A 27,297-nucleotide genomic window follows, 5' to 3' on the forward strand; every position below is an offset into this window, starting at 1 on the left:
ATTCATAGTTTTAGTTAGGCACTTCAGACAAGCACCAAAAATCCGCTAATGAACCAGTGTTAATGCATGTCACTTTAAAATGCAAATAAGGTGCAGGCAAAGATTCAACACTCCAATTACAGAATAGGTGTCCAATTTTTGATTTAGCAAATCAGCATGGTTAAACAATACTGCCCAATTGGCAGAAAGATGGAGATTAGAGATTAAATGGAACAGCATTGCTAGCCTACAGACTTAGAGTAAGAAAGTTGATGCTAGTTTAAATGAATGTTGGAACATCTAAGACTAAGAAACAGCACAATTTGAATAATCCTTCACAGGATAACAACTGAACCAAAGCTGGAACCTGGTGTGACAATCTCCATGCAATTAGTTAAACAAAAGCTGCAAGCACAAAACCAGTGTAATGACAGACAAAGGCATTTAAAGCTTTGGGGTAAAGTTTTGAATAGTTGATCTTAAATTGGAGTTTCATGAGAATAGACATTAAGTATGGCCATGAAACAAAAGATCTAAGCATGGTCATGGGTTTAAATCGCTGGTAAATGCTCGTCAAAATAATCAATGTTATGCAGAGTTATGCCAGTTAGGCATAGAGCATGCTAAACTGGAAGTCTAAAGTAGGTTGGAGGACTGGCTTCAGCCACCATCTAGTTTAATATAGGGTCTGCTTATAGAAAATAGAAACAAGTGAGTAGTTCAGAGATAAGAAATCAGACAGCTTGAAGTCAAATGCAATTATGAAATTTATTGTATTTAGTATTGCTTTCCCCAAACATGGGTAATTCTGTAAACAATCCAGTCAAAAATTTACATTTGGCACAAAAATTCATACAAATCCTGGCAGTTGTGTTTATCTTGTCCTTCAACCATTTGAAAAAAAGTGTTACTGTATATTTGTTATTTACAGAGCTTTCAAATGACTTATTTACAGTTATACAAGCAATTTTAGATTATCTGCATTTTCATGGCCTTGTGCCATTACTTACATAGTTAATCTATATACCTCAAGATTGAGGAATTGTACCAAAATCTGTGACATTTTACCTTAAATAAATATTTACGTAGAAAACATTTGCAAACCACTATGTCACCGAGCTGGCAGCTGTTTGAAGGAATTAAAATAAATCTTGAAGATCAAGTTGCATCATCTTCTGTCTTGACAATTGAAATCTAAAAAGTAAAACTGTAGTTACAATGTGCTCCCAAAATAAACTACAAAACACCCAAAGATGAGCACGTTGCATATAACCATATAACAATTACAGCACGGAAACAGGCCATCTTGGCCTTTCATGTCCGTGCTGAACACTTATTTCCCCCTAGTCCCATCTACCTGCACTCAGACCATAACCCTCCATTCCTTTCCCATCCATATACCTATCCAATTTATTTTTAAATGATAAAATCGAACCTGCCTGCACCACCTCCACTGGAAGCTCATTCCACACAGCTACCACTCCGAGTAAAGAAGTTCCCCTCGTAATACCCCTAAACATCTGTCCCTTAATTCTCAAGTCATGTCCTCTTGTTTGAATCTTCCCCACTCTCAATGTTGGAAGGTAATGGCAAATTCCATTCATGTTACAGCATCAGACCAGCTTGCTTCAAAATGTAACCGATTCAATTGCTTGGATAAGGATTTGTCAAAAGGCATGCAAATTGAGAAAATACTTACTGCAGGATATGTATGGCCAACTGATTGACTTTGTCTGTTGACATCAATGTTCAAGTCATCTTCAGTTGTTTTCAAGTAGACTGGATTATCAAAGTTCATACTTTTGGTGTTCTTGTTCTGCCAGTTACGCAGTCCAATATATCCAGCAAGACCAGCTATTGCCAGAAGCACTGAAATTAAAGTGGTTCAAAATAAACAGTTTAACATTTGTTTCCAATGCACCAGACTACGCTGCTACACAATGTCTCCAAATTACCACACAAGTCCAATGACTTGTGATCTAATAATCCCAACTACAAATGAAGTCTAGAGGTAGAGGGGAAGAAAATTTGCTTAAAAATAGGCAACTTTAGACATTGAGCTATTGTCAGGCTAATTGCTTACAACTACCAAATATTTGCGATCTTGATTTTCAGAATAGGCACTTACAGATTGGAAGGATTATCCAAACAGCTGTTGATCCTTTTGCAAACTGGTTCAATAGGAGTGGAATGCTTTCATTTTTACCTGAAAGTACAAAAGGTTAATTCAAATCAACCAAGACTCATCCTTGGATTAGAAAAGCAAGCTTATAACATTATGAAAATTTAAAGACTCAAGTCAAAGTTCTTTGGAGTAACTACCATTTCAAAAGTTTTATATACATTTCAAATTTCCTGTAGGTGGAAATCACGTTGATATTGATGCACAAATTCTAAAGTTGCTCCAACTTTGTAAAATAAATTCAACTTTTGACGTTTGAAATGCTTAGTCTGTAAATTTTGAAACACTAGAGAAAAACGACTTGCAGATGCTGTTCCGATTACAAACGAGCACTGGAGTAACTCAGCAGGATGTTTCACGTTGGGAACCTTCAGAGTAGAAGAGTTCTGTTTGGCCTTCATTCCTGCTTGAAGTGACAACCCCAGAGCAAAAAAAGTTGAGCTAAATGTTATATTCAAGTGAACCACAAAATATAAATTACCTCTAGAGCCAGTCAAGAGTGTTGGTATTGTTACATGGGGAGAATATAGTGCCTGAGATGCAGAAGGATGAAAGCGAGCATTTCCAACAGTTTCAGTTCCTTTAAGAAAAGTACAATTTCAAGACACTCAAGGACATACAACACTTCAGCAATGCAATGTTAGAGTAAAGTAATGGCTACCAAGTGCCTACATTATGGGCAACAATTTAATCCCTCCCAAAAGTAGAGATTACAAGTTAGAGTTGTTCCAGGTATTCATAAGGGCACCAAAATAGCCCATCTCAAATCAGTAACTTGAACAACAAAAATTAAAAATAAATAAATTTAAAAAAAAAATCAGGTTGGTTTAAAGTCAAATACAAGTGTATTTAGACTTGATACAAGTATTCTGTTGACACTCAGGAATTTGACCTGTCACATATCAAGTTTATACTGATTTATTCCTATTCTTTCCCCATCCCCCCACCCAAATATTTCTAGTATCTTAATGTCAGTCTGAAATTCTCAGATTCGACACTAGAAAGTAATTTTAGTGATCAATTAACCCACCAACCTGCACGTCTTTGGGATGGAGCAGACAAGCACTGGTGACTTAGTTGGAGAGAGCATGCAAACCCCACCTTAATTAGGATTAATCTGGATTAATAAATGCAAGGCTGTAGTAAAAGGTATATTGCATTGGTGCAAAGTGCATGCAAGTCCTGCTCAAATACAAGCTGAAGTAGTCAAGTGTCAGGTCATTAGCTTTGCTTTCAAATCAAGACAAACGAGGGAAGGGCACGATTTGGCGCTAGTTATACTTACTCGTCTTGCATTGACGGCCATTTTGTGCTAGCTGCATTGCAGGTGGACACATGCATGTGTATTTTGGAGAGTGGCTGTTAATTTGAGGAGCAGGCAGACACATGTATTCACAACCTCCATTCGTCAGTTGCCCACTGCACCAGTTTTTCCCTGAAGATTTAAAGTTATGGCATTAGAGTCAATGGTCTGAAAAGTAATGTCACAAACCCATACTTCTGGGGCAGGGGCTCGAAAGTACAACCAAAATACAGTTAAACATTGGGTGCAAAGCTTCTAGTATACATTTTTATTGAGAAATTAGGAAATTGGCATTGCAAAAGGTGCAGGTGCGATATAGCTAACATTTGTTTTTTGTTTTTTAAATGTAGTACATGGTCAAGATGTAGTCAAATAATGAGCCAGTGGAGATAATGTCTAAAGTGTAGATTGTGATGCACTCATTGTTCATTGTAACAAGTCAACCATTGTTGGTATTGCAATGCACTAAAATGCAGTGTGCAGTTGCTAAAGGAACTGTGTGCCAAGATTAAAGTTCATACCTGAAGGCTGTACAAGTTCATGAAAGACTATGACGTCCTGAGGTTCATTGAGGTTTGAAGCCAATAGGACCACATCTACTCCTGTAAACTTGTTGGCTGCGTAAATAGCCTCATTCTCTCCATCAGTCCAGAATACACGGTCCTGAAAGGAGTTGCCAGAGTCACTTGCATCAGAACAATCCCTGAAAGTGGTCAGGTTATGCATCTTCCTTGGAGACAAGACTGCAGATGCTGCAATTTCAAGTAAAAACTGCTGGAGGAACTCAGTGGATCAGGAGCACCTGAAGGAAATGGACCCTTCAGGACCTTCAGTCTGAAGGATCCAAACCCAAAGTATTGCGTATCCACTTCCCTACACAGATGCTGTCCAATCTGCAGAGTATCTTCAGAATCTTGAATATACATCTTGTTTGTCCATTTTGACAAGCTATTAACAGACCAAGCTATACAAGCTGCTAATCAGTCAATTAAAAATTCAAGCAGCATTGACAGGCACAAATTAAACACTGTTCATTTGCTTGGATTAACACTCACATCTGTATCTCCAAATTTAAAGGAGGCCTTTAAAATACAAAATACTTACTTCAAATACAGCAACAGCAAAAGGATGAGCAAGGAATTCTGTTGACAAGAGCACTCTCCTTCTGTCTTGTCCACTTAGGTCTACACTGGACAAGGTGTGCATTTTTGAATCAACCCAATAGAGGCGTTTTTTCACAAGATCTGTGAACAGAGAGAAACAGTCAGGCTGGCTCCAAATGGCAAACAAAAGCTAAGGAAGAATGTTGCGATGCATACCAATTGCAATTCCATTTGGCCATTGAATATCTTTGGTAACCAAGAGCTGCCGATCAACACCATTCATTCCCGCTTTCTCTATCTTTGCTGGCTCACCCCAATCTGACCAATAGACAAATCTGCAGAGAAAGTTTTAGAAATATTTAGGTTGATGGCAGCTACACGTTTGGCAATACAGCAACTGTGTTCAATGTTTAAGATAGAGATCTATTGGATGTATCCAATAATATAAAATGAAGTACCCAGCAAGTGGATCAACAGCTATTGAAGCAGGTTCCTTTAGATCAGTGTCAAATAGTGTTATCCTTTTGGTTCCATTGAAGTTTGCCACAGAAAGAGTTTTGAAACCCAGATCCGTCCAGTAGAGGTTCTTGTAAATCCAGTCCACAGCAATTCCCACAGGGATTTGCACATCATTTATAATTCTGTAATAGCTAGACGAGCTTGGCTGGTCCATTAAAGTGCTGAAAGACAATTTGGTTTTAATCAATAGAGAACAAGAAATACAACCAAAACCCATCTAAACTGATTTATTATATTCACCATTTCAAACAAATATTGCCCAAATTAATGGACAGTGCCAGCCTAGCTAGCAATGGCTACCCAATCTCAGTTGTCTAATGAAGTTGATGTAGTGCTATTTAGGGCGTTAAATATTTAAGGCTTTAAGAGTTAAGCTTCGGATTAGTTGGTCAGGAGTCATCTTCATCCTTTGAGACTGCACAATCAACGTTACATATCAATTACTCCAGATATCAATTACTCCAGATGTCTAGCTGGGAGAGCGATCAGTTCAGGCCAAAAAGACTTGAACATTAAACACAATTTCCAAATACAACATTGTTCTGCAGCTATTGCGCTTTTCTGGTGTCAAAGGATACTATAATGTGCATCAAAAACTTAATGGTTCTCATTCAAAAGCTGACCATTGTCTTCAAATGCTTGTAGGACTATGTACACCTGGATTCTTACCATCAGGTTGGCAACCAGTTCCTTCCATCCTCAGCCCACTGGATGGGCTTGTTGCCCTAGTGCACGGCACTGCAATATCTTTGCCATTTTGGATGCTCCTACAAACATTTTGTATGTTTCCACATTTAATTTACACTTTTGCAAAATCCCTTTTAAATTGTCACTCACCAAGATATCACCACTCCTGCCCCACTTTTACAGATGCTCCCATGTTGGGATCTGGCATAATAGAGGCCTACATGGATGGAGAGAGCTAGATTGGTGGCTGAATGCTCACTGACCATGCTACTCGTTGTAGAATTGACAAAAAAAAGCTGATTATCCATTCACCTAGACTTGTTTATTCCCGTTTTAGTCTTGCAACTAAACTGAAAAGGCCACCTGAACCACTACTTTAACACATGAACATTGAGAATGTCAAGCTTACACAGGTTCATTCCAAAGAACCACAGTTACCTGAAGATGGCCCGCTGGCCCACATCAGCCCAGAAGAGTCTTTGTTCTGCAAAATCAGTGTCCAGCGCAATAACATTTCTCAGCTGTTCAGCTACTTGGGTATACTCTTTGTGTTCCAAACCTATTCTTCTGATGTCACGGCGATTAGTGAACATTAAATGAGGCTCTTTACCTAGGTTTAACATAATTTGCAATTAGCAATGAACTCAACATCCATTTTAAGGTAATTGCATGGCAACATAAAAAAAATGCTTCATTGACTGTAATTGATTCGAGTCTTAAACTTCTTAACTACTTTATTCACAATGCAATTTCAAACATCATTTGTTCAGATAGCAAGCACAGTCCACAGAATAGAACATGCACTTCAACCCACAATGTCTATGCCAAACAGGATGCCAAGTATAAACTCCACTTCCATGTGGACCATACCCATGTGCCAAGCTACAAATGCCAAAAGCTACTACTCTATCTGCAAACCCCAAGAATGTTTTAGGCACCCACCACTAAATAAAGTTTGTCCTGCACACCTTAAAACCTTGCCTTTGTAGGGATATAGACTTTAACTCATACCTTTAAATGTTGCCAAAAAATGGCTAGATACAGAACGGATCAATGTTGCTGGTATATTCAGTGCTAAAGGTTAGCTGAACTCAAATCAGGGAACGGGGATTCCCCTCCGCCACCATAGATGAAGCTCACACCAGGGTCTCATCCATACCCCATAACACTGCTCTCTCTCCCCATCCCCGCACTCGCAATAAGGGCAGAGTCCCTCTGGTCCTCACCTTTCACCCCACCAGCCACCAAATACAACACATAATCCTCCGCCATTTCCAACGTGACCCCACCACTCGCCACATCTTCCCATCTCCCCCCATGTCTGCCTTCCGCAAAGACCGCTCCCTCCGCAACTCCCTTGTCAATTCTTCCCTTCCCTCCCGCACCACCCCCTCCCTGGGCACTTTCCGTTGCAACCGCAAGAAATGCAACACCTGTCCCTTCACCTCCCCCCTCGACTCTATTCAAGGACCCAAGCAATCGTTCCAGGTGCGACAAAGGTTCACCGGCATCTCCTCCAACCTCATCTACTGCATCCACTGCTCTAGGCGTCAGCTGATTTACATCAGGGAGACTAAGCGTAGGTTGGGCGATCGTTTCTCCTCCTCCCCTTTTCCTTCCTTCTCTCCCCCCACCCCACATCAGTCTGAAGAAGGGTTTCGGCCCGAAACGTCACCTATTTCCTTCGCTCCATAGATGCTGCTGCACCCGCTGAGTTTCTCCAGCTATTGTGTGCCTTTTAGATGAACTCAAATGCTGGGCAGTCTGACAATTTAAAACATGATACTGAAATCTAACTTGGACCTTAGATTATACCTCCAATTGGAGAATGTTATTGGGAGGAAAAAAGCCTCCAAGTCTCTTACCTATTGCCTTGCAGACTCCATTAGCTGGATCCATTTGATAGCCATTATAACATTCACATTTATAGCCTCCTTTCAAATTAATACAGATTTGACTACATATCCCAGGGTTCTGGCATTCATCAACATCTGCAAGGGTGGGAAGGAGGGGACAAATTAGTGATAGACAGTAATAAGACTAATACGCTTTTACAAACAGAGTAGTCACTTACCACCACATGTTTTTTGGTCGACCAACATGAAGCCAGGAGGGCAATCGCATTCATAGTGAATTACAAGATCTCTACAGATATGAGAGCAGCCACCATTGTTCACCAAGCATTCATTCAAACCTAAGTAAAAGTGAAAACTCTTCATTACTTTAACAATCATGTATCTTAAATGTTAACATATGATTGATGATGGCAAGGGTGTTGTTGCTTCAAGAGTCTTAAAGCTATTAATGCGGTGAATCAACCAACAGGTTGCAACATGTTCAGTGTTTCAAAGGCCAAGTTAGAAATCAGACTTCTAAACACAGATCAGTTGAAAAAAAGATGGTTTCACTTAAAATATATTGCCATAGTTTAGCAAGTCAAATCTTGTGTCACAATTACCAGGTAGGTTTGACATAAGTAGTGCCACTGCAAAATTCAAATAGCAAGTCAAAATGAGGCAGCAGTGGCAAACCTGTGGAATTCTCTGCCACAGAAGATAGTTGAGGCCAGTTCATTAGCTATATTTAAGAGAGAGTTAGATGTGGCCCTTGTGGCTAAAGGGAACAGGGGGTATGGAGAGAAGGCAGGTACAGGACACCGAGTTCGATGATTAGCCATGATCCTATTGAATGGCAGTGCAGGCTCGAATGGCCTACTCCTGCATGTTTCTATGTGCTAGTAGGCCAGTTTAATGGATGTAGTCTTTCAGGAAAATCCAACTGACCTAAAGTGGAGTCACTTGTTCATTTAGTGCAGGGGTTCCCAACCTTTAGTAGCACATAACAATGTTATTTCACTTATTTATGAACTAATGATGAACAGGTACCAATATACAAGAACCAAGCAGTCAGTCAATGAGTAAAATGAGAAAAATCAACAAATTTACCCCCTGGGTAGGTGACATTTATCCCCGGGTTACCCCTGCTTGATTTAGTGGATACAACACAAGAATTGCAAGAACATTTATGGATTTGTTCAAGTTATTGTACCATGGTTTTTCATAGTTTGAAATAAAAGCATGGTGACCCAATGAGATTGAAGCCCACAATAACAAGGATCTGCAATAGACATTGAAGAATGACAATATCCAGCTCAAAGTAAACAGCCGTGTGAGGATCGGTTAGATCTTTGGCGTTACTTACCACATTCTTTCAGGGGTTCATCACTCCAGTCTATGCAATTCTGCTGTTGATTACACACTTGAATCATGTCAATGCATTCTCCACTGTGGCACTTGAAATTGGTGGGGCCTGTACAATCTGAAACTGTAATGGCAAATATTAAGCTTATTACATTTGCCAAATTGGTATTGTAGTCAAATAATTCAATTACTTACCATTCCTGCAGTTAAGCTCATCAGTGCCATCAGGACAGTCTCTGAACCCATTACATTGTCTGCTTCCATGGATACAGTTGCCATCACCACATCTGAAGTTGTCTGGTCTGCAAGTGTGAGGAGCTGTAAAACCAAAGTGTACATTGGAGGCAAGAGCACCATTTGCTATTAATGGTTCGGTTGAAGCAAACTGGAAGTTGCTTTAATATTTATAAGTTACAACTAGGGTGCTGTCTGTACAGAGTTTGTATGTTCTCCCATGCCTGTGTGTGTTTTCCCCTGGGTGCTCTGATTTCCCCCACTCCCGAGATGCAAAGGTTTGTAACTTAATTGTAGGTTTATCTACAAAAGCCAAGCCCGAAATGTAGCAGTGCAGTGGTGGAGTTGCTGCCTTGGAGTGCCAGAGACCTGGGTTTGATCTAGACTATGGGTGCTGTCTGTTTCGAGTTTGTATGTTCACCAGGTGCTCTGGTTCCTTCTACCCTCCAAAGACATACAGGTTTGTAGGTTAATTGGCAACGGTAAAATTGTAACTGATAGTTCCTAGTGCATGGGGTGATTGCAGGCTGGCATGGACATGGGCTAAAGGGCCCGTTTCTATGCAGTATCTCTAAACTGAACAAGTGTGGCTAATCTGGGAATATTTAGGGGAGAAAGAAGGTCTTTTGCAAGGTTTTTTTACGTATAACTATTCCTGCAACATGGAAAAGTCTGGATTTGGTGGGTGGGGAAGAGAAATAGATTGGCCTAATATCAGGACAGGCATCCAGGCAGGTATGGAGTCTTTAGTCAACTTTGATGTAACCTATTTAAGCAAATTCAAGTAACCAAAGGGAGGGGGATGAATCCAAGCTGCAGCCCAATGTGAAGTTTCGTACAATTAGATGTTCTTGGAATTGGTGAAATTATAATTCAAATGCCAATTCTAAAATTATACTCACGGCAGTCGGTTTCATCGCTTCCATCCCTGCAGTCAGCATCACCATCACAGTACCACCTGCGGTGAATGCATTCACCAGAGTCACACTGGATTTCGGCAGCGGAGCATTTCACGAGGGGAGGAAGAGTATGGCCGCAGCGTTCTGTCGATTCATCAGAGTGATCAGCACAGTCAACATCACTGTCACAAACCCACTGGAAGGGGATACATTCGGAACTATTGCACTGAAACTCATGCGAGCCACAGGTAGGTGGAGCACAATCCCTTTCATCACTTCCATCACCACAGTCATCTTCACCATTGCACACAAACGTCTTGGAAATGCATCGACCACTGGAGCAAGTAAATTCCTGGACACTGCAAGTCAGAGCGCCTGAAAAAGAGTTAGAATATTAAACCATCAAAAGATTGTTTTCAAGTCATGGTCGTCATATAGTAACTTTAAATATGTATTATTTCAAGCAGTATGAAGCGCAAGGATAAAGGGGAAATCCTTTAGGACCGAGATGAGAAAAAAAAAATGTTCACAGAAAGTAGTCGAGGCCAGTTCATTAGCTATATTTAAGAGGGAGTTAGACGTGGCCCTTGTGGCTAAAGGGATCAGGGGGTATGGAGAGAAGGCAGGTACAGGATACCAAGTTGGATGATCAGCCATGATCATATTGAATGGCGGTGCAGGCTCGAAGGGCCGAATGGCCTACTCCTGCACCTATTTTCTATGTTTCTATGTGAACACCAAGATTAGAGACCAAATTCTTCATGACAATTTAATTTAGACTGCTGTATTTTGTGGATTAGGATCAATTCAATTAACCCTTGTGAAAGTTGATCTTTCTGAACAATTAAAAGTTCCATAGTAACAAGCTTTGCTGCAGTATAATAGGAGAAACAAGGCTTCCCTTCAACTCCTCTCCCTCCACCACCCCTACTTGATGCAACACATCCAAAACTATCAAATGAATGGCTGATACAAGCAATTCTTGCTGCCCAAACTCGAGCTACATTTGAAAGGCCCATTTCACAAGCCTTTGAATCAATGACAAGCCCAATGATATCTGGGTTTTGGGCAACAATAGAAGCCTTCTACTTCAAACGTTTGCCTAATACATTGAGCGTTATCATTAATGAAAAGACCTGGATCATATTTCAAGTGGAAGATTCCATCTCTGACAAACATCATCCCTTTTAACTTTATAGGTAAACAAAAGTAAAAAATGTCATTAGACAATCCAAGAAATAGCCAGTAGAATCCATACATTTGTCCAAGATGTTAACCTGGTACATAGAAGCTGGTAAAAGCTTCAAATGAAATGCATAGAATAGACATTTGCATCTGGCTTGTGTCAGTATCACCACAAGGCACCAATTGGTCAGTACCAACATAACAGAGATCTCAGACCTTGTTGTGTCCCAAGGGATCCAACCCATTTCCTAGGATTCTGCAACTTATTCTCACATACCTATCAACTCTTCAATTGCATTTGCCGTTAAGGGTAGGTTACAGTAGCCAATTAATCTACAAGACTGGAGCATGGGTGAAATGCCACATGGCCAGATGGGATGTGGAACCTCGACACAAGCATCTGGATCAGGATGACTCCCATTGCTTTGTTTTTCAGCTTTAGTTTGAGATCAGCACAGAAACATGTCCTTTGGCCCACTGAGTCCACGCCAACTAGCGATCCCTGCATATTAATACTATCCTACACACTAGGGATAATTTAACTAAAGCCAATTAATCTACAAACCTGCAAGTCTTGAGTGTGGGAGGAAATCTGAGCTTCTGGAGAAAATCCACATAGGTTACACGAGATCGTACAAACACTGCACTGATAGCTCCCATAGTCAGAATTGAACCTGAATCTCTGGCACTGCGAGGCAGAATCTCTACTGCTGCACCACCATACTGCCCTGTGGAGCAGCAAGGCAACAGCACAAGTTGCTCCACCACCTCAGGCATTTTGACCAAGTGGGCCAATGGTAACTTAACCTACCACAGTTTTCCTCATCTCCACCATTATCACAGTCACGTTCACCATCACATCTCCAGGTCACAGGGATGCACTGAGTAGATGCAGGGCTGCAGCTGACTTCATTGACACGGCAGGTTCTCATGTCTGGAGGATAAAAAGACAAGTTAAGACATTTAATGGGAAAGAAAAAATATTAATGCACTACAACAGAATTCTCATTAAAAAAAAATCTCATTAAAAAAATTCTCATTAAAAAAATCTGAACATTGTCAGGTATAATTAAAGGATTTTTGTCATCTCAGGTACAGGATCCTATAGAGCCCATTACAGTTGTCAGCCCATGTCTATCATCAGGCAGGCATTTCTATACTAATCCTACTTCACATCATTCTCCACACATTACTATTCTCTCCCTGGGCTGTACACTTGTATACACAGCACAGGAATTCATTGCCACTGACAGCTGTGGAGGCTATTCAAGGTGGATATTAACAGATTCTTGATTAGTATGGATGTCAGGGGTTATGGGGATGAGGCAGGAGACCGAGTTTGAGAGGGAGAGGTAGATTAGCCATGATTGAATGGCAGAGTAGACTTGATGGGCTGAATGGCCCAATTCTGTTCCCGACATGAACAATTTAGTGAATAATTAAACTCCCAAATCATATTGAGATCAAGGGAGAAATGTAATCACATGGTTGTGAAAACTCTGCAGAGGTCTGACTGATCACTGGTTGATAGTTGTGCCACCATCTGATCTGAAAAGTTAATGTCCCATGCTGCTTGATCTGTTCAGTTTGCAGCTGCTACGTTTCTATTTTAATTGGCAGTGCTGAAAGTTTTCAGGACTGCAATACAGGGCATTTCCCCCATCCTGTGGGTGGAAGTAATTTAATGAGATCTGGGTAATTTAAAAATCTCAGGATAATAGTATACAGAAGCCAGCCATTAGCCTTGCTGCAGAAGCCCACTTATCCAACTGCAAGTTCCCATAAAGATAGATGTGCAAGTAGAAGACACTGCATTGTCAAAACACAGGCTACTGCAACCAACCAATTCCAATTGAGAATTCCCAATTAGCATTTAAACTAATCTTCAACTTGAAGCAGAAATGTCATCTGATGCAGTTCAGGTTTCAAAACAAATAGTATGTTGAGCCAACAACAGCTTTGGATTTGACTATGAATACATCCAGCTATATCTTAATAACATTGAGCTCAAACTTAATGATACTTACGACACACTTCTGGGCTTTCGTCTGAAGCATCTTCACAGTCAGCATCTCCATCACATTGCCACCTTCCAGGCACACAATGACCATCATGGCAAGTAAAGTCAGTATCACCACATGTTTTTTGAGCTGAGAAAATAAGTACCAATTTATTAGATTAGTGCAACACTCTGGGTAGATTAAAATGGCAATTTTTCTTCAAGCAATAAAGTCAAGTTATGCCACAGTCACTTAGATGTGTACACTAGAAAATCTATTGAAGCTTGGTCAAACTCAATTCTTCAGGTTTGCAAGAAGTTAAAATCATAAATGTGCTCCAGTTAATCTTTTGTGATTTATATTGACCTGTCCATTTATAAATGCACAAACATCTTCACTAGGAGCATTTCATTAGGTTCCCCTACACAATGTGGAAAGGAGAACTGTGAAGACCAGTAGATAGCTTGAAATTATTTCACTGCAGTCAATTTCCACATTTAAAAACTCCGCTCACTACAGCCCCATGTGGTAACAATAGGTGACATTCCACCAAAGTATCTCGACTAAGTAAGGAACAAGAAATGTAGCTGTGTAGGAAAGAACTGCAGATGCAGGTTTAAATCGAAGATAGACACAAAAAGCTGGAGTAACTCAGCAGGACAGGCAGCCTCTCTGGAGAGAAGGAATGGGTGATGTTTTGAGTCGAGACCAGACTGTCAGGGGAGGGGGCAGTAGAGATAAAAGTAGTTGGATACAGCAAGACTGGTCAGAGAACTGGGAAGGGGATGGAGAGGGAGGGAAAGCAAGGGCTACTTGATGTTAGAGAAGTCAACATTCATACCATTGGGGTGTAAGCTACCCAAGCAAAATATGAGGTGCTGTTCCTCCACAGAGAGGTCAGTGTGGGAATGGGAGGGGGAGTTAGTGTTTAACAACCGGGAGATCAGGTAGGTAGGTTTAGAATGACTGAGCAGAGGTGTTCAGCAAAACGATCGCCGAGCCTGCGCTTGGTCTCGCCAATATACAGGAGTCCACACCTGGCACAGTGGATACAGTAGAGGTTGGAGGAGGTGCAAGTGAACCTCAACCTCACCTGAAAAGAATGTTGGGGTCCTTGGAGTTGGGGGGGGGGGGGGGGGGGGGGGGGGGGGGGGGGGGGGGGGGGACAGGTGCTGCATCTCCTGCAGTCTGTTGCAGTTGGGGAAGTTCCTGGGGAGGGGTGGGTTTGAGTGGAAATGGACAAGTTGACCAGGTAGTTGCGGAGGGAATGGTCTCAGTGGAAAGCGGTCGAGATGGGAAGATGTGGCTAGTAGTGGGTTCCCGTCAGAGATGGTGAAAATGTTGGAGGATTATGTGCTGTATGCGATGGCTGATGGGGTGGAAGACGAGGACAAGGGGAACTCTGTCCTTGTTATGAAGGGAAGGGGGGGGGGGGGGGGGGGAAAGAAAGAGGGGGAGCATAGCAGAGCTGCAGAATAGCAAGGAGACCCTAGCTAGAGGGTCTCTCACTAGGATCTCATTGCCTAAAGAATAAGGACATCTCCAAACAGGCTGGTATGGAACTCCTCATCTTGGGTGCTGATGTGGTACAGATGAAGAAATTGGGAGTTGGTGGGGGGAAATAGTCTTTACAGGAAGCAAAGGGGGGGGGGGGGGGGGGGGGGGGGGGGGGAAGAAGTGTAGTCTAGATAGATATGGGAGTCAGTGGGTTCAAAATAGATGTCAGTTGACAGTCTGTCTCCTGTGATGGAGATGGTGACATCTCTAGAAATAATAAGATGTCAGAGTTGTTCCAAGTGAATTTGCATGCAGGGGTGGAAATTAGTCATGAAGTTAATGGTCAGTGAAATCTGCACGTGTGCAGGAGGTAGCACTGATGCAGTCGTTAACATAGCAGAGGCAGAGTTAGAGGATAGGGCCAGTGTATGCCTGGAACAGTGATTCTTTGACGTACCCTACAAAGAGGCAGGCACAGCTGGGACCCATAGCTATGCCTTGGATTTGGGGGAAGTGAGAGGTCGAAAGAGAAGTTAAGAGAAAGTAAAAAGTTAAAGAAAAGTAAACTAATCATTTAGATCTTATCCAAATATGATGTCAGCTCACTACAACCACATTTAAGGAGAGTTAGTTTCCAATGCAATACAGTTAACCATCTACAAGTGTCTTAATGAACTGCATCCATCACAAGGCATTAGTGTTTGGCCAGAAAAATATGCATTGATTTTGGGTCATTACAACCCAAGTTTAACAGATGAATACTAGCACTCATGTTGTAGTCTGCAATCAAATCATTAATTCTAAATAATCATGGCTGCATTCATGAGATTAAAGATAAAGTTCTGAAAAGATTTGTGATAGATTGGATATCTAATCCTGGTCATTTTTTTCAAACTCAGCAAGTGAAATGAAGCATGGAGAAGTTAAACTAGTTAACATTAAGTTTTAGTTCTGCTATACTGGGCAGAGGTAAACTTGGACATACAGATGGGGCTGTTATAGTAACAGGCATGGTCATCTACTTGAAACAAACCAATTTGCTCTCCCCGGTCAACAAACATGGGTCATTTGATCAGTTTATCACATTTCATGCTATAAAACAATTTCTACTACTTCATATTATCCTTCACTGTAACAAGTTAGCGTTATCATTGTTTATTTTTTATATTTTGAACTTTGTTTATGGTGTTGACAGAACTATGCTTATTACAGTTGTGCTGCTGCAAGTGGAAATTTCATGATGTTTCAGTACATATGGCAATAAAACACTCTTGACTCCATTAGCTTTAGAGCCACCTTCAGTTCTGGTTGAAATTCACTAACTCCTGGCTGCAGAACCTACATTTTTAATTGATCAATTCAGCAATTAGTGCAACCAACCACGAGGTTTAAAATCAACATTAAGCAATCTGCAGTACAATCCCATTTGGGTTCTGCAAGCAGTTTGTTAAGGAAGTATTACAGTAATGGTTTACACTTTATTCCATGGGTAAAAAGGACACAAAAGCGATTAAATGAGCTTCAAATAATACAAGTTAACTACTGAAATGTGCAACACTACTGCCAGTACTAAACAGTGAACCACTTGCTCAAAAGACTTACCACAGGAACTTTCATCACTTCCATCAGAACAATCATCATCACCATCACATTTCCACAAAGTTGGGATGCAACGGCCATTTCTGCACTGAAATTGCGACGCCTCACAAGATACCCTAGAGCCTTGGAAGAAAGAAATTAAGTTAAATTAATAACCAAAGTTGAAAAGTGCTGATCTTGGCATTAATTTGTGTAGCATTCCATTTGATAGCTTCTTTAACTTTCTCAGTCTCCAAGATTGGTTCATAACAAGCAGGTTTATTTGCAAGGTTGTGGGTACAAATCTTGTTCCAAGAGTTCATTCCCATTTGGGCATACTGAAGCAAACTATTCAAATGCAAGCAGAGAAAACAAAACAAGTCCCATGAAATACAGTATAGGCATATGGATGAGAAGGGAATGGAAGGTTATGGTACGAGTGCAGGCAGGTGGGACTAAGGGAAAATTCGGTAGGCGGCGCGACTCTCGTCAGCAGCGGCCTCTGCAGCCCGTCCGCGTTTTTATTATTTTGTTGTCTATGTTTCTATGTAGTTTTTGTTATTTTTGTTGGGGTGTGTGTGTGTGTGGGGAGGGAGGGAGGGGGTAACTTTTAAATCTCTCCCTGCACGGGAGACCCGACCTTTTCTTGTCGGGTCTCCGTTGTTGTTGGGGCTGCAACGAGGAGCGGCCTCCAACAGGAGAAGACCTGGGACTCTGGTGCCGACGACTCACCGTCACGGAGCTGGCCGAGTCCAGAGCGGGTGGAGGGGTGGTGGAAGCGCTGCTGCGGCCCGACCTCCGGAGATTCGGAGGCTGCAACTGCGGGTCTGGCGGACGGCGGCACCGGGAGCCCGCGGGTCCATGGAGGGAGACCGCTTTTCAGGGCTCTCGCAACGGCGACTTCTCCCGCCCGAGTTGCGGGGTCGAAGAGCTCCTGGAGCGGGGCCTACAGCACCGCCCCGCGTGGCTTGGAATGGCCGCGGGACCCTGCGAGCGCACGCCGGGGGCTCTAACACCAAGACCCGGTGTGCGACCTTGCACCACCCGGCGTGGCTTTAATGGCCGCGGGACAATCGCCATCGCCAGCCAGGGGCTTTGACTTTGACATCGGGGGGGGGGGGGGGGGGGGGGGGGGGGGGGGGGGGGGGGGGGGGGTGCAGTGGAGAGCAAAACTCCATTGTGTTACAACCGGTAGGCGGCGCGGCTCTGGCCAGCAGCGGCCTCTGCAGTCTGTCCGCGTTTTATTATTTTCTGTCTGTGTTTTAATGTAGTTTTTGTTATTTTTTGTTGTTGGGGTGTGTGTGTGTGGGGGGGGGGGGGGGTGGGGTGGGGGTGGGGGGGGGGGGGGGGGGGAAACTTTTTAAATCTCTCCCTGCACTGGAGACCCGACCTTTTTCTCGTCGGGTTTCCATCGTCGTTGAGGCCGCAACAAGGAGCGGCCTCCAACAGGAAGAAGCCGGGGACTGTGGTGCTACTCACCGTCGCGGGGCTGGCCGAGTCCGGAGCGGTTGGAGCGGTGGAGGAGCGTTGCCGCTGCCGCTGCTGCTGCTGCTGAGTCGGAGGCTGCTGCTGCGGGTCTGCGGACAGCGGCGCCAGGAGCCCGCGGATCCCTGGAGAGAGACCGCTTTTCGGGGCTCCTGCAACGGCGAATTCTCCCGCCCGTGCTGCGGGGTTGAAGAGCTCCTGGAGCGGGGCCTGACACCACTGCCCCGCGCGGCTGGAATGGTCGCGGGACTTTGCGAGCGCACACCGGGGGCTCCAACACCAAGACCCGGTGTGCGACCTCGCACCACCCGGCGTGGCTTCAATGGCCGCGGGACAATCGCCATCGCCAGCCGGGGGCTTTGACTTTGACTCTGACATCGGGGGGGGGGGGAGTGCAGTGGAGAGATAAGTTTTTTTTGGCCTTCCATCACAGCTATGTGATGGATGTTTATGTAAAATGTAATTATGTTGTGTCTGGGTCTATTTGTGTGTAATGTATGGCTGCAGAAACGGCATTTCGTTTGGACCTCTAGGGGTCCAAATGACAATTAAATTGACTCTTGACTCTTGAGATAAGTTTTTTTGGCCTTCCATCACAGCGATGTGATGGATGTTTATGTAAATTATGTTGTGTCTTGGGTCTATTTGTTTGTAATGTATGGCTGCAGAAACGGCATTTCGTTTGGACCTCAAGGGGTCCAAATGACAATTAAATTGAATCTTGAATCTTGAATCTCTTGAAAAAAAGTTGTTCGGCATGGACTTGTAGGGCCGAGATGGCCTGTTTCCGTGCTGTAATTGTTATATGGTTATATAGTAGCTATGTACAAATGGGCAATGTAGATCAACTGGAGTTTTGATTAAGATGGAGCCAGAACATGCCGACAGCTAATAGCCTCAGTTACTGAGTGCACATATTACACCAGTTATTCAATACATCCAAACTTCAGATCTGCCAATGGATTTGGCATCAGTTCAGTACACCAAGGGTATAGCAACACTTGCACTCCATTCTGTACCCTGCAGGTCATCCATGATCCATGTCATTAGCAGAGTCTCCATTTGAATGAATTCAACTTTAAAGCCATTTTAACAAGTAGTAATGAATTTAATTTTAAACCAGGTTCTACTTGTTCCTAATAGCATTGATGTCCTGCATGGGTTAGTGTTAAATCCACTGTTTGTCAACTCAATTGTTACTAACGTTTATCAGAAAATAAATTGTACCAAAATATTTGATATAATCTGCAGTGGACAGTGCGTACAGATATCCAAGTATACAACAGGAGCTAGATAATTTAGGAAAACAAGTTGAGGTATGGCAAATGGCTTCACCTCTGACTAGAGTTGTTGCACATCGATATGTCAAGCAAGGGCACCACTTAGTGAATGGTAGAGCCTTGGAGATTGTTGCAGAACAGATCCAAGTACAGCAAGCCTGGTTGACAGGGTTGCAAAGACGACATTTGGCATGTGCAAAACTTGGAACATCATGATGCAGCTGTACAAGTTGTTGGTGAGTCCACACTTGGAGTGCTACGTGCTGCTCTAGTTTCCCAACTATAGGACAGATGTCAAGGTGGAAAGGTACAAAAGAGATTCATCAGGATGTTAACTTGACTTGTGGGCTCAAGTCAGAGAGAAGCACAATACACTGAGACGTTAGTGCAGGAGGCATGAGGGCATGGATAAAGAAAGTTATTTTTTCCTATGGTACAGAATTAAGACTATGCGGCAAAAGCACAAGGCAAGGGGAGAAATTTAAGTGGGACCTCAGGGGCAACAATTTCTACTTGGAAGATAATCTGTAGCTACAATGAGCCAGAGGAAACTAGAGTTAGAACTCACCAACCTCTACAGATACACTGTAGAAAGCATTTTTTCAGGATGCATCATAATATTATTTGTGAGCTGCTCCATCCAAGACCATAAGAAATTGTAGGGAACTATGAAACGCCAAATTACAAAAGGGAAATCATGCTATACTAATCTTCTGGAATTTTTTGAAGATGCAACTAGGTTTATACTCTCTAGAATTTAGGAGATTGAGAGGGGATCTTACATAGAAACATAGAAATTAGGTGCAGGAGTAGGCCATTCGGCCCTTCGAGCCTGCACCGCCATTTAATATGATCATGGCTGATCATCCAACTCAGTATCCCGTACCTGCCTTTTCTCCATACCCTCTGATCCCCTTGGCCACAAGGGCCACATCTAACTCCCTCTTAAATATAGCCAATGAACTGGCCTCAACTACACTCTGTGGCAGAGAGTTCCAGAGATTCACCACTCTCTGTGTGAAAAAAGTTCTCCTCATCTCGGTTTTAAAGGACTTCCCCCTTATCCTTAAGCTGTGACCCCTTGTACTGGACTTCCCCAACATCGGAAACAATCTTCCTGCATCTAGCCTGTCCAACCCCTTAAGAATTTTGTAAGTTTCTATAAGATCCCCTCTCAATCTCCTAAACTCTAGAGAGTATAAACCAAGTCTATCCAGTCTTTCTTCATAAGACAGTCCTGACATCCCAGGAATCAGTCTGGTGAACCTTCTCTGCACTCCCTCTATGGCAATAATGTCCTTCCTCAGATTTGGAGACCAAAACTGCACGCAATACTCCAGGTGTGGTCTCACCAAGACCCTATACAACTGCAGTAGAACCTCCCTGCTCCTATACTCAAATCCTCTTGCTATGAAAGCCAACATGCCATTCGCTTTCTTTACTGCCTGCTGCACCTGCATGCCTACCTTCAATGACTGGTGTACCATGACACCCAGGTCTCGCTGCATCTCCCCCTTTCCCAATCGGCCACCGTTTAGATAATAATCTGCTTTCCCATTTTTGCCACCAAAATCTTATAGAAACTTACAAAATTCTTAAGGGGTTGGACAGGCTAGATGCAGGAAGATTGTTCCCGATGTTAGGGAAGTCCAGGACAAGGGGTCACAGCTTAAGGATAAGGGGGAAACCCTTTTAAACCGAGATGAGAAGAACTTTTTTCACACAGAGAGTGGTGAATCTCTGGAACTCTCTGCCACAGAGGGTAGTTGAGGCCAGTTCATTGGCTATATTTAAGAGGGAGTTAGATGTGGCCCTTGTGGCTAAGGGAATCAGGGGGTATGGAGAGAAGGCAGGTACGGGATACTGAGTTGGATGATCAGCCATGATCATATTGAATGGCAGTGCAGGCTCGAAGGGCCGAATGGCCTACTCCTGCACCTAATTTCTATGTTTCTATGAAAATGGACAAGGGAGAGCCAGTCGTTGTAGTATACCTGGACTTACAGAACATATTTAATTAGGTCCCACATAGGAGATTAGTGGGCAAAATTAGAGCACATTGTATTGGGGGTAGGGTATTGACATGGATAGAAAATTGGTTGCCAGATGGAAAACAGAGTAGGGATTAACGGGTCCCTTTCAGAATGGCAGGCAGTGACTAGTGGGGTACTGCACAGCTCGGTACTAGGACCACAGCTATTTGCAAAATACATTAATGATTTAGATGAAAGGATTAAAAGTATAATTAGCAAATTTGCAGATGACACAAAGTTGGGTGGCAATGTGAACTGTGAGGAGGATGCTACAACGATGCAGGGTGACTTGGACAGGTTGCGCAATGCAGTTTAATGTGGATAAATGTGAGATTATCCACTTTAGTGGCAAAAACAGGAAGGCAGGTTATTATCTGAATAGTGTCAAGCTGGGAAAAAGGGAAGTACAATGAGATTTAGGGGTCCTTGTACATCAGTCACTGAAAGTAAGCATGCAGTTACAGCAGGCAGTTAAGAATGCTGATGGCATGTTAGCCTTCATAACAAGAGAAGTTCAGTATAGGAGCAAAGAGGTCCTTCTACTGTTGTACAGGGCCCTAGTGAGACCACAGCTGTAGTATTGTGTGCAGTTTGTCTCCAAATTTGAGGAAGGACATTCTTGCTATTGAGGGAGTGCAGTGTAGGTTCACGAGGTTAATTCCCAGGATGGCGGGACTGTCATATGTTGGTAGAATGGAGCGGCTGGGCCTGTATACTCTGGAATTTAGGATGAGGGGATCTTATTGAAACACAAGATTAAGGGTTTGGACACGCTAGAAACATGTTTCCGATGTTGGGGGAGTCCAAAACCAGGGGTCGCAGTTTAAGAATAAGGTGCAAGCCATTTAGAACGGAGATGAGGAAAAACGTTTTCCACAGAGCGTTGTGAATCTGTGGAATTCTCAGCCTCTGAAGGCAGTGGAGGCCAATTCTCTGCATGCTTTGAAGAGTTGGATAGAGCTCTTAAAGATAGCAGAGTCAGGGGATATGGGGGGAAAAAGGCAGGAACAGGGTATGGAGCGTGGATGATTAGCCATGATCTCAGTGATGGCAGTGCTGGCTCAAAAGGCCAAATGGCCTACTCCTGCACATTGTCTATAGACTGTCACGCAAACAAACCTTCCTTCCATTGACATCTACACTTCACACTGTCTTGGCAAGGCCAACAGCACAGAAGTTTGAAAATGCACACCATCAGATTCAGAGTTTCTTCCCAGCTGTTATAAGAAAACTGAACCATGCCATCACTAACTACAGAACTACCCTGACCTACCGTCTCTTGTCATTGGAGACCCTTGGGCTATATTTTATCAGACCATCTTGCAATAAATGTTATTTCCTTTTTCCTGCTTCTGTACCCTCTGGACAGCTTGATTGTAATCATTTATAGTCTTTCTGCTGACAATGATAACTTGCAAAAAGCTCTTCACTGCACTTCAGTATGTGACAATAACAAACTAAACGGATACAATTACAACTTTCAAAAGACATTTGGACAGATATGGATAGGGAGAAACGAGAGATGTGACCTAAATGGGACTAGACTAGAATGCCAACTTGGCAAGCATAGAGAAGGCAGACCAGAAGGCCAGTTTCCATGCTGTATAGCTCTGACAATCAAGACAAATAATGGAAATAGCAAGCCATCAGGACAGTGGGGTTAGTTTGCCATCATTACCAGCTTGGTCATAGCTCGCTAGTTACTTGATTTCAAAATTGCTGTACGAGCAAGACTGACAGGGCTTTGCAGCTAGCAGCTCCCAAAGTGTGCCACTGCCAGCATCCTGCAAAAACAAACCATGGCAACAGCCAAGCCCCACATGACCAGGCCAGGCTGCAAATAGGTGCCCCGGGTTCAAGCCCTTTACGCTGATGGAAGGAAAATGAATTAGTAGATTGTTGCTGATTAGTGAAGGTTGTATCAATTATCAAGAGCTACAAAAGAACTGGAACAGAGATAAAACATAGATGGAAGTCAGAAATTAACACTAGATACTTATAGCAGAGACCAGAGTTCGATACAGACTTCATGTGCTGTCTGTAGGAAGTTTGTACGTTTTCACTATAACTGTGGGTTTATTTCCTGGAAGATCTGGTTTCCTCCCACATTCCAAAGACATGCAGGTTTGTAGATAAATTGGCTTCCAAACTGTTCCTGGTGTGTAGGATAGAACGAGTGTACAGGTGATCATTGGTCAGTGTGGAAAAGGGACCCTTCAGCCCACTATCTCTAAACTAGAAACTATTGCCCCTATCCCAACATTACATGGGACCATTACCTATACAACTTTTGGCTCACATTGCCATCTTCAACACTCACATCTCCTACTGTCACTCCCACTGCAACATGGAATCTACCCTTTTACACCTGGGGATGGAAAAGATTTCTGGCAGGTGAACCAGCATCTCACTTGTATTCCAATATAGTACATGGAAAATCAGATCCTACAAAGTTATTACCCATTTTATCCACAAGCAAGGAAAAGCATCCAGTTATATTTCGCTAATCCTTATCCCATTGTCATTGAGCTGTTGGCACGGTTCCAGTAAAAGCAACGTTTTTGAACAGTCATTAGGATTTAATTCAGTTTCAAATAGCCAGGTTTTGTCTGTTGTCGATCACAACGGAATCTGGTTAATGCCACAAGATGACCACCAATAAAACACAAGTGGCCTGGGTCAAATACCTACTCCTCATAACAAGCACTGAACTAGGAATGAATGACGTACTTTACCTCGACTCAACTATGGGCCATTGTATTTTGCAACAAAACTGTACAAGATTTGTACTAAAAATGCAAGTATGTTAGAGGGTGATTAACCATCATTACAATGCAACATTTCCAAGTGTGGTTTGACTGAAGGAGGCATATGACTAATGGTGTGCCTCAGGGATAATGCTGGGCCCATTGCTGTTTAACATCTATATCAGTTTGGATGAGGTTATACAAGGCATGTTTAGTAAGTTTGCAAGTGGCAATAAAGTAGGTGGTAGAATAGACAGTGAAAATGGTTATCAGGAATTAGTGGGACCTTAGTCAGCTACGAGTGAGATATGGCAAATAGGGTTTAAATTAGACATGTGCAAGGTAATGCATTCTGGGGAGGTCAAACAGTGGCAGGACCTACATGGACAGTAGAACATGGGAGGGTTGTAGAGTACAGGGATCTACAAGTACATCGTGTCAAAGATAAATAAGGTAGTGGATGGGTGTTGGCACACTAGCCTTCAGTCATGGAACAGAGTATAAATGTTGGGAAGTTGTTACAGATGCACAGGCATTGGCAAGACTGCAGTATTGTAAACAATTTAGGTCACCTTGCAACAGGAAATATGCCATTAAGCTGCCTAGAGTGCAGAAGACTCAAGAACCCTATTTGTACAGGGATGATGAACAGGCTATGATATTATTTCTTGAACAAGTCTGATGGTGGTTTTAGGGTTGTACAAAATCATGAGGGTGAATGCAGGGGGTAGGGTAGGATTAAATAATTAGAGGGTGTACATTCCTGGGGGGGGGGGGGGGGGTTTTAACATGAACCCAAGGGGTAAGATATTTTTTCCCCCAGAGGGTGGTGGTAGATGGAACAAGCTGCCAGAGGAGGTAGTTGAGGCAGGTGCAATAACATTTAAGACAGTTGAACTGGCACACGGATAGGGAATGTGTTGAGGGACGCGGATCAAAATGAGCAAGGGAGATTAAGCATAGATGGTGCATCCTGGTCAGCGTGAACAAGGGAGGGCAAAGGGCCCGTGTCCGTGCTGTGCATTTCACATGAAAGGCGAAAAATGGTAACGCATATCCGAAATTAATGCATAGGAAAGACTGCAGATGCTGGTTTAAATCGTGTCAGCCCCCGACTAGTCTGAAAAAGGGTCGCGACCCGAAAGCATCACCTCTCCAGAGAGGCTGTCCGACCGGCGGAGTTACTCCAGCTTTGCGTCTATCTGAAGTTAATGCACTGATCACAATACAATAAGACTCCCTGGAGGAAGCGCGGCGACGAGGGTTGGCATTGGAGAGTTGGTACAAGCCTCTGGCCAATCTCTTGCCGAGGCGGGTCCGTGATTCAAGGTATCAAATAACAGGAGCAGGACACGAGTCCAACGCTGTAACCTTCACGGTGCAGCGAGCGCTGCCGCCGCCGCTGACTGGGACAACACAACACAGCACAGCCGCCGCTCCCGCCTCCAGCCTTGCGGGCGATGCCATGTTGACCCACATTCAACAAATGCGCACAAGCCAACAAATGTGGGGCCTCGACCCTTTTAAATAGATAGACCCCGCGGACTTGAAACTACCATGCCAAGGTCAAATACAAGATAAGCTCCAAATTCTGGACAAATGGTTAAAGTCTAACACCCCAATTGTGCCATTTCCCAAGTCCAGCTACAATCAGAAGTGGCCGAATCGAGGCAAATAGAGGGCCTAATTAACTTTAAAATAAATCAATTAATTTATTTGCCCCCTATGTTGCATGCAAATTTGAAACTTGACTACTAGGAACACTTGCATCAAGTTCACTGTCCTTCGAACATGTGGACTGATTCATTCACGTCTTATACCTGCGACTAATTCGGAACCCAATCTATTCATTGGTCATCGCAACGCTGCCGAGGACTTGCATCACGCTGCTCAGTTAATGGAGCAGACACACCTCAGGAGCTGAATGAGTTTCCTGAATTACCAGGATACACAATCCTAGCCCAAATTAAAAGAGAAAATCAAAAGCCAACTGCATACTGCTGACAAGTGCACATTTAAATTCGGGCATCTTAAAATTCGCTGACTTCCAGCATTCACTAAAGAGCAATGAGTTTTACAAGTTTGTAAAAATAAACATTTAATATTGGTTTTTCCACTGCCTATTTTAATAGGGCAGTTTTAAACGGAAGGGTTTAGACCCCCCCCCCCCCCCCCCTTACACACACACAATTAATTGCAGCTTCAGAAAGTATCAGCCGACTGCTTGCCAAGATCGAACGATCACAAGGAAATGAGTACAAGCCCTCAAGATTGTCACAACAAAGCCCATTTCAGACATGCAGTCCGGCACGAATCACAGATCACTCAACGTTACAGCGTCTAAAGGGAGAATAAAACAAAAATAGCAGGAAACAGCAGCGGCTCAAAGTCACTCGCTTCATGCCAATTTCTAAAGATTGCATTCTTCCCTTCGTCTGTAGATCTTACATTGCCACCTGCTTTTTTACAGTAACCATCAGCTCCGCTCAAGATAATGGAGTCACATTACTAACCATTTACATGTCTGCCACGATAGAAACATGCTGCTAGCAGCAACAAGATCACACGGATAGGACTCATCTCGCCGCCTTCCCGCTGGCGAAAGCTAATCCTTGTTCTCGTATCGTAAGGGGAAAATATTAGGTGGGCTTTTTTTTTTTCCTCTGCCCTTGCTCGCTCTCTCCCTCTCTCGCTCTCAGCAAACCGAAGATAGACGGACACGCCAGAATGACGCAGGGACGTGCTCTTTTATCAGCCCGAATGCATTCCCTCTCCTCAGTGGAACAACTGGTTGGTCGGTGTGTGCCTCCTAATCTAATTACATTGTTAAATAACTGCATGGCAAATCCAAACCTGTCGATACTGCTGCCTGGAAACCGACTAATTATGATTGATTTCGCCGAACACTCCCCCCTTGTTGGTTAATCGCTCTTACTGCCAATTTGTACTGTATTTGCGAAGGAGTTTCAATGTACAGTTTTACCTCGCGGTTCTGATTTTCCATAGCGGGCAGGTAGGTGCAAGTGAAAACTTAATTCGTATTCCAATATTTATAGGTTAGACCAAGAGGAACCCGCCTCTTTATAATAAGTCAAGAGTTACCCAGGGTGTATCCACCATGAACAAAGCAGTATTGTGTTGTCCATTGCCCATAGTGCGGGTGGCAGGGGTCATGGGGAGAAGGCAGGAGAATGGGGTTGAGAAGGAGAGATAGATTAGCCATGATTGAATGGCGGAGTAGACTTGATGGGCCGAATGGCCTAGTTCTACTCCTATCACTTATGAACATTATATTGATGAGGAGGGAGGGGGAGGAAGGATGTGGACCTCTTGATCTGCTGCAGTGTGTGTGTGTGTGATGATGGCCATTCCATAGCAAAAGTCCT

At 43.2% G+C, this 27,297-nt stretch overlaps 1 protein-coding gene across 2 annotated transcripts; it reads right to left on the minus strand.

Annotated features, from left to right (window-relative positions):
- Positions 1-26,644, minus strand: vldlr (very low density lipoprotein receptor). 2 transcript variants are annotated; one of them, XM_055632806.1, is made up of 19 exons: positions 26,425-26,644; positions 16,391-16,510; positions 13,319-13,441; positions 12,103-12,225; positions 10,110-10,481; positions 9,169-9,291; positions 8,975-9,097; positions 7,848-7,967; positions 7,639-7,764; positions 6,212-6,383; positions 5,026-5,247; positions 4,784-4,902; positions 4,569-4,708; positions 3,986-4,127; positions 3,447-3,596; positions 2,643-2,741; positions 2,108-2,185; positions 1,679-1,848; positions 2-1,173 (listed from the first exon to the last, which is right to left on the minus strand). In XM_055632806.1, exons 1-19 carry the CDS (start codon positions 26,489-26,491, stop codon positions 1,138-1,140), a joined length of 2,625 nt encoding a protein of 874 aa, XP_055488781.1. In that variant the 5' UTR covers positions 26,492-26,644; the 3' UTR covers positions 2-1,137. The 2 variants fall into 2 exon arrangements, with proteins under 2 accessions (XP_055488782.1, XP_055488781.1); XM_055632807.1 differs by lacking the exon at positions 2,643-2,741 and having other exon boundaries at positions 1-1,173.
- Between the last annotated feature and the right edge of the window lie 653 nt (positions 26,645-27,297).

The sequence above is a fragment of the Leucoraja erinacea genome, chromosome 3 (genome assembly GCF_028641065.1).
Source record: "Leucoraja erinacea ecotype New England chromosome 3, Leri_hhj_1, whole genome shotgun sequence".
NCBI lineage: Eukaryota > Metazoa > Chordata > Chondrichthyes > Rajiformes > Rajidae > Leucoraja > Leucoraja erinaceus.

Bases quoted from the DNA above. Each gene is read 5' to 3' on its own strand.
- vldlr (XM_055632806.1), bottom strand. From the start codon at position 26,491: ATGAGTCCTATCCGTGTGATCTTGTTGCTGCTAGCAGCATGTTTCTAT. The intron at 6,384-7,638 runs GTAAGAGACTTG...TGTTAAACCTAG, and splicing joins TGGAGTCTGCAAGGCAATAG to GTAAAGAGCCTCATTTAATG. The intron at 1,174-1,678 runs GTAAGTATTTTC...TTTACTTTTTAG, and splicing joins TTGGCCATACATATCCTGCA to ATTTCAATTGTCAAGACAGA.